This window comes from Vulpes lagopus, chromosome 3 (genome assembly GCF_018345385.1).
Source record: "Vulpes lagopus strain Blue_001 chromosome 3, ASM1834538v1, whole genome shotgun sequence".
NCBI lineage: Eukaryota > Metazoa > Chordata > Mammalia > Carnivora > Canidae > Vulpes > Vulpes lagopus.
In genome coordinates, this window is record NC_054826.1 from 26123677 (window position 1) to 26137239 (window position 13563).

Below are 13563 nucleotides of genomic sequence, written 5' to 3' on the forward strand. Positions count from 1 at the left end.
ATCCATGTCAAAAATCTTCAGGGGAATTTAGGAGAAAAGGTAGATAGCCTTCAGCCTCTGCCCTTGGGCAGCTAGGAGTCTCATTGTGTTAGGAAATTACTGAAGTTACTTAAGAGTCCCTAGAGGTAACATGTGGTTTAACAATTCAAACTTGAAATCAGACAGCCCTGTGTTCAAATTCTTCCCTTACCCTTATTCCTTTAGACTTGTATGACATGCTGATCTCCAGAAACCTTAGAAATCTTGGCAAAACAAATATAATATTAATCATCTCCTAGGGATGCTATGAGGATGAATGAGGTAATGAATCATGCATATAAAGTATTGAGCATGGTACCAGAGCCCCAAATAAGAACTTAAAAAGCATTAGCTAGTGAAAAAAAAAAGCATTAGCTATTATTTCTTAGTAAACAGTAATAAGGAGAATAAATGTTATATAAAACAAAATTTTTAAGTGGCCCTTGAGAATTATATTACAAACTTATATTCACAAATTGTAAATATGGACTATTTTTTTTTTCATTTTTTAATAGGCATTTTAAATTGTTGTATGGCATACAATGTTGGTCTCCTAGAAGCAAAGATATTTTCCGGTCCTTCAAGTGAACAGTTTGGCTATGCAGTCCAGCAGTTTATAAATCCAAAAGGCAACTGGTAAGAATATTCTCTTTATGATTTCAATAAGAATACTATATAAATTTAATATTCAATTCCAATTACTTGTTCGGATTGGTACATAAGTATATTATTAATAGATAGCCCCCAAATATCCTTAAATGACGGCTCTTTCCTTGAGAGTTGATAAATTTGAGATTGATAATTAATGAGATGGTGTAATAGTACTTTTTAAAAACCTAGATATAAAACTTTTCCTAAGTATTTTGTAGTACATTTATAGTAGTAGTTTTGACCATTTAATTAATGGATGGAGGGATGGAGGGAGGGAAAGGAAGGGAGGGACAGATGGGCTGGTGGATGAATGGATAGATAGATCGATAGATACATAGATAGGGTTGTTTTCATTTCTTATTCTGTAAACAGGTATCCACCATTGAGCTTTTGCAAATGGTCAACTAGCTAATGCTGCCTCTTAGTCAGATGGTAGAATTGTCCCCCCTAGATTTTTTCCTTCAGCAAGGCTGTATCTACTGGGTCATTCTAAGTCAATCTTCCCTCCTCTGTGTGGCACAGGATTCTCAGAAGACTTCATGCAAAATTTACAGTTAGCTTTCTCTAGTGCATTTTTATCATTTGTTTTTGCCTGAAAGTGGACCTGGTTTTTTAATGCTGCGTAATGGTTACATTTAAACCATGGTTACATTTATATGCACTATCTTCATGGATATGGAAATATATACCCCCACAGCTGGTTTAAGTTTCTCATAAAAATAATGAAAATAATGTAGGGGAATTCAGATGATTCTGAAAGTTGTCTTTAAGTTGAAGAACTGTAGCTCCTCCCTTGCCAGTCCTGCTGTTCACTGGTCACAAGAGTCCTGCCACTGGAACCTTATCTCCCTGTTGCAGCGGTAGGTTCCAGACTTAACCTCTAGCGTGCAATGTGGATCCTTTAGCGTTCTTTCCAATGGTTGAATGTGCTATTGTTGGCTTATCGAGTAAAAGCTATAATTAATAGTATTTTTTCTGTGTGAACTTATGTTTGATGCTCAAAAATTAAATTTAAGGAAACATTTAAAATCCAGATTATCCACATTTTGAAGCATGCCCATCTGGGTGATAAGGAAATAAAATGAAATTATCACTCAGGAGGGCACTATGTGTCAGAAGGCATCTTGAAGGAAGTGACTCATGAGGTGGGTCTCAAGGGGAGGAAATGAATAGTCAGGAGAAAAGCATTAACTAATATGAGGAGACTTGGAAAGCAAGGTACATTGCAGTTTGTCAGTCATTTGGAAGGATAAGAATGGTCTGGTTAAAAATCCAAAGAGTAGTAATTATTGACATCATTTGGGGTATGAGAGCACATGTCTAACAATTATCTTATTATGCTTTGTTAATCATAAACTGTAGTCAAGAGTGTAGGAAGATGTTATGATTGGAATAGTTTGACCTTGGAATCTAGCACATAAAGTTGCTGATGACCCACAATTTTACATGTCCAGCCCCGATTCTTTCCTGAACTGTAGATACCCAGAACAACCATCACGGCATTGATGCCTACTTACCAAACTTAACATACCAAACTTAAATAAATATTTGATTTTTTGTACCAGTGATGAGACCAAAAATCCTTGACTCCTCTCTTTCTGTCACCTCCCCCCATATCTCATCCATTAGTCAGTGCCATTGATACCACCACCAAAATACATGTGATAACAGACCGTTGGTTAACCCTATCTTCCCTGCAGCCCCTGCTCAAACCAACGTGAGTCCTTGCAACCACTTCTTAACCCACCTTCTGCTTCCCTTCTTACCCCTCAGGGCAGGCTCATGAACGCTTAAATACATGATTCAAATACTGTCACTCCCTAGATTAAAACCTTCTGTGGCTTCCAACTGCAATTAGAATACATTAAAATTATTTAAAGGATCTTCCATGATCTGGTCTCAGTGTACCTATCCTGTCTCATGATTTACCCCCTCACTCTTGCACCCCATGAATTGTGTCTTCCGTCCGTCCCTTGAACACACTAAACTCATTACTATGTCAAAGCTCCTGCAAATGCTTTTCTCCTGGAAGGAGAAGTCTCCCCAGGATCTTCACTTGCTTGCTTGGTTCCCGTTGTTCAGTCTCCACTCAAATGTCTTTTCTTCATAGAAACTTTTCAGAGAATGTCTACCTAAATGAGCACTTCAGCACACCTCGCGGCCATTCTCCTACCTTCCGTGCAAATTTATTTTATGTAGATTAGTTATTACTATCTGAAATCACCTTTGTCTGCATGCTCATCGTCTGTCTTCTGCCCTGAAGAGACAGAAGTGCATTGTTTTTTTCCAGTGGCATGTACTCAGAAGCCAGAGTGCTATCTAGCACCAAGTTAGGGGATCAATAATTATTTGCTGAATGATTGAATGAAAGCCCTATTTCCAAATGACTCACCTGAGGTACTCTATGGAGTGAACTATAGTAGTTTGACTTAAGTATGAGCTGAACAAGACCTTTGGAGGGACTCTGAAGTTCTGTTTCATAAGTGTGGCCTTGCTGAGGATAATCTGCAATCAAGCTTGAGGTTGTTCTTTTTAAATGACAAGGTAAAGGTTGTTCTTTCTGGGACAAGTCAAGTCTAAAATAAAGAGCCACCATCAGTAGTAGATGCTATTAGAGATGATAAACCTATCAAGGGTTGGAGGGCAACTCAACTACTGGCCACACTGCAGGTTGGAAGTTGAATAAGACAAACCAGGACAAAATGTTGACAGGGATCTAGCAAGCAGAGTCCCAGGAAAGTGAGAGGCAGCCATACGTCCTTTCTCTCTCCATGATTCTCTCTGAGTATACAAAACATTGTTAAAAGATGAATGTCTTAGCAACTATGATAAGATTCTGGTGTTGATCAGGTTATGTCCAGACCAACAACACGAGACATTCTTAAGTCCCTCTGTGGCCTTCTTATGACATTCCTGAAAGATGTATAAACACAGGACAATGACTACTGGGAAACAAGTCACCGTTCCGTTATTGGCTGGTCTAATGCCTTTAACTCCAGTATAGAGTTTTCTGGTAAGGTGTAATGTCAGGCTTATCAAGGCCTTACTTCCCTCAAGCCTGTCTATAACACCAGCTGCTACGAGCGTACCCTGGCACACAAGAAGAGAAAGGCGAGTTGTCTTCCTGAGAGGCTAATCCTATGGCAGGGCACAGCTGGAAGGAAAGAGATCCGAAGCCAGCCTGGCATGCCAGTCTGCCCTTCCACCCTGCTGGCCTTGTTAAAGCAAAGCAGCAGAAGAGGTCGAGTCGTGGACGTGATCTGCGAATCCACCACAGGCGGAACACAGGGTGAGGTACAGCGTAGGAAATGTTGACCATACCTTTAAGGAGTGTGGAGTAGAGCCAAAGAGGAAGATCAATATGTAGAGCTTGCAACCATGAGTAATACCAGAGATATAGTAAGGGCCAACCCCAGGTGGTTAATAGCGCTGGTGTTCCCTCAGTGTCACTAACTGTATGATTTTACTGTGAAGAGTTCATTTTTTCCTCCCACGGCCTGGGACACTTGACGGACAAGATTTGCTCCTGGCCCCACTCTCATGAGCCTGGCCCTGCCAAGGTGCCTGGCTGCAGAGGTGCCTGGCAGAGGCAGCCAAAGGCTTTTCCCACTTGCTGGAGCAGGCCACAGCTAGGACCAGCGGCCCTCACGGCTCTCAGGCTCAAGGAAAATAGTATGAAACTTGAAATCCAGAATCGCCTATTTGTTTTGACGATTGGCACTATGCCGGTCTCCACTCCTAATTTATGAAACTGCACAGACGTTATAGAAGTAGCAGATGTGAGAAGGACTGTTTAAACATTAACTTTCCTCCTGATACTAATCAAGTTAGCTTTGGGCACAGAAAGTGGGATTACTGTGAATTCCTTTAATAACTGAGTCTTTTTCTCTTGGATTTATATAACACACAGACACACACACACACACACACACACACACACACTCACTCACACACTCTTTTGTTTTCTTTACTCTCTTCCTGCTTGTTCTGAAGCTTTCTTTGACTTTCTTTACCATCTGTATTGTTGAGCCCCAACTCTATCTCTCAGCCTTTTCCTTCCTTCTGACAACTTGCTTCTGGCTCTAGTCTAAGTTTTCTTAAACCATGCTCCTTATTTTTCAAGTACCGCTTCAACTGTTCCATATGTCCCAAATCTTTAAAAAAAAAAAAGATTTTATTTGTTCATGAAGGACACAGAGAGAGAGAGGCAGAGACACAGGCAGAGGGAGAAGCAGGCTCCACGCAGGGAGCCTGATACGGGACTTGATCCCACGTCTCCAGGATCACACCCTGAAGTGAAGGCAGCACTAAACTGCTGAGCCACCCGGGCTGCCCATGTCCCATGTTTCTAAGAATTTATAGGCGTAGTCTACACTGGATTGTACAAGAGCTTAACAAAATTATCTTGATGCTTTTGTTTGTTTTATTTATTATACTTTTACTGCACTGTGGACTTTTACTCTGGAAATAGTAGTGATGTGGCTTTGAGAATTCTAGAGTTTTTTTTAAGTCTCAAATAAGCTATCTATAGGCAAGATTACCTCCTAAGCAGAGCAGCAGTGTGCCCCTCTGTAAGTAAAGCTGTGGCCTGCTCTCCCTTCAATGTCACTTTGAGGCCTCCATCATACACACAGGATGTTCAAATGTAGATGATGCAATTCTTATCAGAAGCAATTATACAAAGGATTGAGATATGTTTAAAGTCATTTCCTGGAAGCTTATGGTGCTATGTACTGTCTCTGTCTAATCCGAAGGCCTGCCGCATGAATAGTCTGAGCTCATTATATGACTCAAAAATCTTAGAACAGTCACTTGTGTAACCAAAACTGTCTGGCAGTAAGGGGTATTTCCAGTGGAAGAGATGTAATTTCTTGGGTCAGCAAGGACTAGTGCATGCTTGTTTAAGAAAAGAAGAGAAATATAATGAACATATATTATGGCCAATAAAAAATTCCATTTGTATATGAGCTTATGTTATAGTTCTAACTTTCTAACTAAGAAAAATATGAATAAAGCTCTAAGTGTGTTATAAATGTACCAACTCGTCTATAGGATATATGGAAGAGAATTTTAGATAAATAAGAAACATTCAATTCAATACACATATCAAAGATTATGTCATATATAGGTTGGAATAACAGTATTTGGTATTTACTGATATTTACAATATTTAAAAGTACTGAGGACTCTTTCTTTGCCAAATGGATAATGCTCACAATGGCTGTATTATTACTCCTTTTACAAATGAGGGGACCTGGACTTAGAAAGTTTAAGTAGTGTGCCTAAGATTACAGAGCTAAAAAGTAATATGCATACAGTAGATTAATGCAAAACAAAGATAAAATGTTCCAAGCTACATATTTTTTAAATATCCAAGGAGGAGAGTGGCAGAAAATAATTGGCATTTATAAAAAATATTTAATTATAATTGTCATATAAACTTTATAAAGTAATATCAACTTCATTCAGTATTTTGAATGAAAATTTCTGTTACAAAACAGCATTGCATGGACAGAGATGACAGTCACCATCTATCTTTTCATTCTCTCATAGATAGATATTTGTCATATTAGGAGCCAGAGCACAAGGGTTTTACCCTCAGCTTCCCCACTGCTAGCTGAGTGACTTAGAGAAAGTCTACAACCTCTCTGGAGTACAAAGAGAGGGCCATCCCTATCAAACTGGAATGTTTTGAGCACCTTGTGAGAGAATAAAAGTAAAGCACTTCACTGGTGAAATCCAAATAAAATCTGTAGTTTAGTTAAAAAAAAAAAAAAAGTAACGTACTTCAAAAACAAAAGTGCTCTAGGAATAAATCTAACCAAAGAGGTGAAAGACCTGTACTTGGAAAACTATAAACACTAATGAAAGAAATTGAAGAAGACTCAAAGAAAGGGAAGGATATTCCAGATCATAGGTTGGAGGAACAAACATTGTTAAAGTATCTATACTACCCAAAGCAATTTACACATTTAGTGTAATCCCTATCAAAATATCAACAGTATTCTTCACAGAGCTAGAACACAGAATCCTAAAATTTGTATAGAACTTCAGAAGGCCCTGAATTGTCAAAGCAATCTTGAAAAAGCAAAGCAAAGCTGGAGGCATCACAATTCTGGACTTAAAGTTATATTACAAAGCTGTAATAATCAAAATAGTATGATATTGGTACAAAGACACATAGATCAATGGAACAGAATAAAAAATGAGAAATAAGCCCACAACTACACAATTAATCCTCAGTAAAGCAGGAAAAAGACAGTCTCTTCAACAAATGATGTGGGGAAAACTGGACAGCTACATGCAAAAGTAAGAAACTTTCTTACATCATATACAAAAATAAATTCAAAACGGATTAAAGTCCTAAATGTGAGACCTGAAACCATCAAAATCCTAGAAGAGAGCATAGGCAGTAAGCTCTTTAAGCCATAGCATTTTTTTTTACACAGCTCCTGAGACAAGGGAAACAAAAGCAAAAATAAACTATTGGGACTTCATCAAAATAAAAAGTTTCTGTATAATAAAAGAAATCATCAAAAAACCAAAAGGCAACCTACTAGATGGGAAAAGACATTTGCAAATGACATATTTAATAAAGGGTTAGTATGCAAAATATATAAAGAACTTGCAAAACTCAGGGTGCCTAGTGGCTCAGTCAGGTAAGCATCTGACTGTTGATTTCAGCTCAGGTCCTGATCTCAGGGTTATGAGTTCAAGCCCCACTTTGGGCTCCAACTGGGAATGGGGCTACTAAAACAACAACAAAAACAAAAACTTATGGAACTCAACACCCCCCAAAAAAATCCAGTTTAAAAATGGGCAGAAGACATGAACAACTATTTCTCAAAGGCATCCTGATGACCAACAGACACATGAAAAAGATATTCATCATCACTTACCTTTGGGGAAATGCAAATCAAAACTATTATGAGATATCACCTTACACCTGGTTAGCTAAAATCAATAGCATAAGAAACAACAGGTGTTGGCAAGGATGCAGAAAAAGGGGAACCCTCTTGCACTATTGGTTGGAATGCAAACTGTTGCAGCCACCGTGGAAAATAGTATAGGGGCTCTTCAAAAGGTTAAAAAGAGAACTATCCTATGATCTAGTAATTGCACTACTGGGTATTTACCCAAAGAATACAAAAACGCTAATTCAGAGGGATGTGTGCACCCCTGGGTTTATAGCAGCATAAACTGCAATAGTCAAGACATGCAAGCAACTCAAGTGTCCATCTATTGACGAAAGGGTAAAGAAGATGTAGTTTATATATAATGGAATATTATTCAGTCACAAAAAATGAAATCTTACCATTTGCAATGACATTGTTGGGTGATAGAGAGTATAAGGCTAAGTGAAATAACTCAGAGAAAGACAAATACTATGATTTCACTATCCTGTGGAATTTAAGAAACAAAACAAACAAGCAAAGGGAAAAAAAGAGAGAAAGAGAGAGAAACAAATCAAGAAACAGACTCTAATTATAAAGAACAAACTGATGGTTACCAGAAGGAATGTGAGGGCAGAGGGTTGGGTGAAATAGGTGATGGGGATTAAGGAGTGCACTTGTGATGAGCACCAGGTATCATATGGAAGTGTTGAATCACTATATTATACACCTGAAACTCCTTTTACACTGTATGTTAACTGACTGAAATTAAAATAAAAACTTAAAAAACAGAAATAAACTATATCCAGTTTTTTTTAAAATGAATAAATTATATCCACTGTTAAAAAAAAACAAAATCACTATGCATATAAGGAGGCACTCTCCTTAGCACTGTGTAAAAATAGGAAGAAAAATCAGGATTTTTAATAACAAGTTCCTCCCTACCTCCCTCCACTGCCTGTTTTCTCAACCAGTTCTCATCTGCCATCGATTAGCTTCCATGCATATTGGATTAGCTTCAGTCCATTTCTTCTTCTTCTTGGCCAAGAATGCTATTCTGATCCCTTTTCCAAAATAATCATGTCTTTGTCTTTCATTATGGCCTTTAAATATTAGCCAATATCATCCTTTATGTCTTTTTCCAAAGATAAAATTCTCTTGCCATTAGGTTATCCTGGCGGTGCCATTTAACATGCTTACTTTGTTTATTCTCAGGGTTTGCTTTTATTTTAAACCCATGACATATAATTCCTTTTTGTTCTTTCATTACATTTTATTTTCACTAACTTGTAAGAGTCCAATTTTTGATTTTGGAAAGGCATTAGAAGTCTGACTAGTCTTACACTTTTAAATTTAAAAACTCATATTCTTATAAATAACTATTATGTTATTGCCATATAATTAAACTATCACTCAACACTGTTAATATAGGTGTGCAAAATGGCACATTTCTTATCAACAAGTACCTTCTCTAGGCAGACAGTAGGGGGAGAATAAATAGTGAACCAAGTACCTTTTAAAACCCCATGGACCACCCTGGTGTTGATCCACCTATATTTGTTATGCCATAGCTGTTCATTTCTTTTCCACTAAGTTTAAATAATCCATATGGCTAAATTTTTTCCATGGTTTCTGTTATCATAAGTAAAAAATCTATAATAGAAAAGGCACTTTAAATATCCCCTACTCTGACTTGCTTCTCCCTTTGCCCCTGGACACAAATTTGTGTGTATACCTACAAACACCACACACACACACACACACACACACACACACACACACCCATCTTTTGTGACTTGCGTCGGAGATAGATCTGCTACTCCCAAATGTCTGGAGACCTTCAATGATCTGTGAAAATTCTCCATGCCTCACTAGCTTGTCTTACAATTTAAAGCTTTCCACTGTGCTAACGGCTGAATGTCTGTTCCTGGAACAAAGTTCATTTACACAAGTGAATGGGGCTAACATATGCACACCTTCCTGGTGGCCAGTTGTTTGAAACTTTTCCACTGGGCTAGCTGTATCCAAAGAGGGATTTGAGGAATACAAAGTGGCACAAGTGGAAACTGTTTAATTTGTTTATGGCCAATAAGATGGGCAAATAAGGAGTACTTCTCTAGAGGAGTTCTGAGCAGAACTTACCATGATAGAATCAGAGTTTTGGAATGAAAGGACATGAGTGCAGATCTAGACTTTGTTGCCAATTAGACAGTTAGACTTTGCTTTTATAGGAAAACAGGAATAGTTGTAATACTTGACCTCTATAAGGATCAAAGAGAAGAGTGTACATAAAAAGTACTTTATAAACTGTTAAATGGTTTATAAATGTTGCTTTTCCATATTTTATCATTGATAAAACAACCATCTGCCTTGTTGAAAGGTACTATCTCAGGGCTTCAACTTATAAAAATGTGGTGGTCTTAAAGTCATTCCTTCCCTTCCAAAGATGTGGGAGTTATATTAGCACAAGGCTTTAAATTGAATATATCAACTTTTGATTTTAACTCTAGGAAAACCACGTGTTGGGTGAGTCAACATAACAGAATCAGCTTTTATTTGATTCATTTGCTTCCAGTGCAAAAGCTAATTTCCAGGCTTTTTATGAAACAGAACAATAGGCTTAAGATGTTTTAGCAACAACGAGGTTGGTGGACTCCACATCAGTGAACTGAAAGACCTTGAGGGTTTAGCCATCCCCTTATTTAAGGAAGCAATCTGGCAGCCGAAGGAATCAGAGGTAGCATAATGAAGCTTAGAAACTAAAATTGCCTTTCAACACATGCCAAAGGGTTTAACAATTAAATTTATAACAACAGTATTTCCCAACCAGGAGCTAAAAATGAATTATCTTTACCTGTCTTCCTCCTTCCCGGAGACTTGATGTCTTCACAGGTGACTTCTTTGCATCATAAACTCCTTTTACATTACAAGCAGGAAGCAAGTACCCATAGAGAACTCACAATACCCCTTGTGATTTCAGTGACTTGGAACTAAACAACATAAGGAATAGTATTTATATTTAGATACTATAGACTTTGAAATTTCTTACATTAATGTGTACAATAAGCTTCTAATCCTAAGTAAAATATCCCCTTGGATGTCTGATAGTATCTCAAACTTAAAATACCTCATACTGAGCTCTTGAGCTCACTTCATCTCAAAATCTTGCTCTATTGATAGTATCCCCCTTATCTGATCATGACCACTGGTTTCCTTTAGTTTCTTAGGGAAGAAAACTTGGAGTCATCCTTGACTCTGTGTGTGTGTGTGTGTGTGTGTGTGTGTGTGTGTGTGTGTTTAAAAACTGACCTCTCAAGAAATCCAGCTGACCCGACCTTCAAAATATATCTAACATAAGATCACTTCTCACCAGCCCTGTAGAAGCCCCCAAATCTTGCCTGGATTTTGCATTTGCCTCTGAAGTGTTTTATCTCTTTCACCTTTACCCTAGTGCAATAATTCTCAACAGAGCAGTCTTCAGAATCCTACTAAAATATGTCAGATCACATCACTACTGGGCTAAAAACTCTCCAATGGCTTTCTCATGTCACTCAGAGGCAAAGCCAAATTCTTAGAATTTTATACCAATCTTATGCGATCTGGCCCCATTACCGATCTGACCACATTTCTTCCCACATTCTTCCTCATACACTGAGGTTCAACCACAGGGCTTTTGCACTTGCTGTTCCCACGGCCTAGTAATCTTCCACCAGAGTCTTACAGTTTACTCCTTCACCTCCTTCAATTCTTTGCTTAAATGACACCTTCTCAGGGAAGCCCTCCCTGACCGTTCTAATAAAGATTACAACACCCTCTACACCACACTCCCAACTATCCTGCTCATTTTTCCCAAAAATCACTGATCACCATCAGGATATGTTTTATTTATTTATTAAGCTTTATTTTCTATCTTTTCCCACTAGGATGTAAGCTCCAGGAGAACAGAAATTTTTGACTGACTTATTCACTGACGTATCCCCAGTGCCTAGAATCAAGTCTGGTGCATAGTAGGTCTGGACACCATGTACAGCCTCACAGGTTGCATACTTAACAAGACCAGAGCACACTATTTATATGGAAATGGTATCCCTGGAGTTGTGCAAAATTTCAGCCCCACGGGATCTCAATAAGCGTTTGTTGAATCAAAGAAAACATGTTTTGCCCTACTATTTTAAGTACACCTCTGTCAGTCATCTCTAGAAAAATTGCTAGCATTAAAGGAACACTTGGGAGAGTTTATAGACTCACAGACCAAAGGAAGATATTTATAACAGCCCCTGGATTGTGGGTTTAAAACTACCTACACCACCATAAATACTGTTTACTAACTAAACAAAGTATTTTGAATTCCACTGGAGGTGGGCAAATTGGCTATGTTTTGGAACTCTACATAATCACTATTTCCCCCACAAGATAATTGAACAGTAAGTGTTATTTTAAGTCATCTTGGAAGAATTCCCAGTTTCACTGTATGAAAGGGAGTTTATATCTTGGGATTTTATTTTGTTTTGAGAATCAGCACACATGATTGTTCATGCAACTCTTTTGTCTGGTTGTGATTAAGTTATATCCATTACTTCAAAGAAGCTTTACCATACTTAGCAGGGTTTACTCACTAACCTCCACCTTTGTAACATTCTCTCTTGGCATGTTTCTTCCTGTTACAGCTGATTACATAAGATTTTGTGAATAAATATACCAGCCTCCCTCATTTTCCTCTCTGATTAATGTAAGAATGTCACAGTTCCCTTGGAGTAGCCACTGGTGATGTCATAGCCTTTCCTTATAAGGATGAATTGTCAGGAACCACAATTTCACTGGTCCTATGGGTAGAAGTGAGGAGAGTCTACTGGAAATGTTGCCAATAAAGGAATTAGCAATGGTCTTTGAAACATTCTCTGTAGTCACTGGCATGACCTGTAGGCTACTTACTAATGTTGTTCATCATGTTTAAAGAATGAGTCATATGTGATGAGGAGGACGCCCTTGTTCTTAACCAGTCACCAAAATGATCTGGTTTTCCAGTGTTATCTATTGTTTACTGTGTTATTGTTAACTGTTTAATATTGTTTACTGTGTTATGAGTTTAATTATGGCATAATGCTGCCAGAGATTCATATGTATTCTTTGAGAGAATTACAAATACTCTCACATCCTTTTTATTGAAAGGCACACAATTGTGCAGATGCTTCTTTTTCTCTCTTCTTTACATTTGATTAACGTAGGAGGCCACAGGTCTCACAGCAGTAGTGGAGATGTCATACCCCTTCCTGAATATGATATTATCAAATCCTGAATGATTTGGTGAGGTTGAATGAAGCAAGGCAGGGGTGGGGGGAGCAGCCAGGGAACACTGAGACAATAAGAAACAGCAAGTAGCCTTGAGCTTTCTCATTAAGAAATAGGTAGCTGTGGATGCTTTACTGCTGAAGGCTCTAAAGAGTAAGATGGTTAAATTAGATGAGAAACACTTAAACTTTTATCCTTCAATGTGTTCCTTAAGGATGGATGATGAGGATAATGAGGAAAACATGTACAATAGAGGTCCCCCAAATTACCACATTTAGTACTATTTGAATATAATCTGATCTTACCTAAATTATGAATAGTACAGCCTTGGCCCACAGAATGGATGTGCTCTTACAAGATGACCTTGGCTGGTGTCCTTCCAGCCCATAGCCTCCTTATATACCACACAGCCACACCCTCATCACGGTAGGTGTGGCCTAACCATCAGTTTCCAGTACTTGATTATTCTGGAACCCAGCCCATTTGTCCAGATGGTTTTCCCAATCTGGGCCCTATGCCAGGCCCTCTTGCATCTAAGAAGAAGGAGAATAACCTGAGGGTTAAGCACCTGGGCTTTAGGATCAGTTATACTTCACTCTCACTAACTGTGTGAATCATTAACTGTCTTTCAAAATACTCTGTATTTTCCTCTTTCCGTGATTATTCATACTCTTCCTCTGCTGATAATGATGACTGCCACCTTCATCCATTT

At 38.2% G+C, this 13563-nt stretch overlaps 1 protein-coding gene across 1 annotated transcript in view; it reads left to right on the forward strand.

Moving 5' to 3' along the window:
• Positions 1 to 13563, forward strand: part of ITGA2 (integrin subunit alpha 2) — a 103136-nt gene that overhangs the window by 26446 nt on the left and 63127 nt on the right. The window contains exon 2 of the mRNA XM_041748211.1: positions 534 to 654. Coding sequence (XP_041604145.1) covers positions 534 to 654 — 121 coding nt within the window. The remainder of the gene's footprint in view (positions 1 to 533; positions 655 to 13563) is intronic.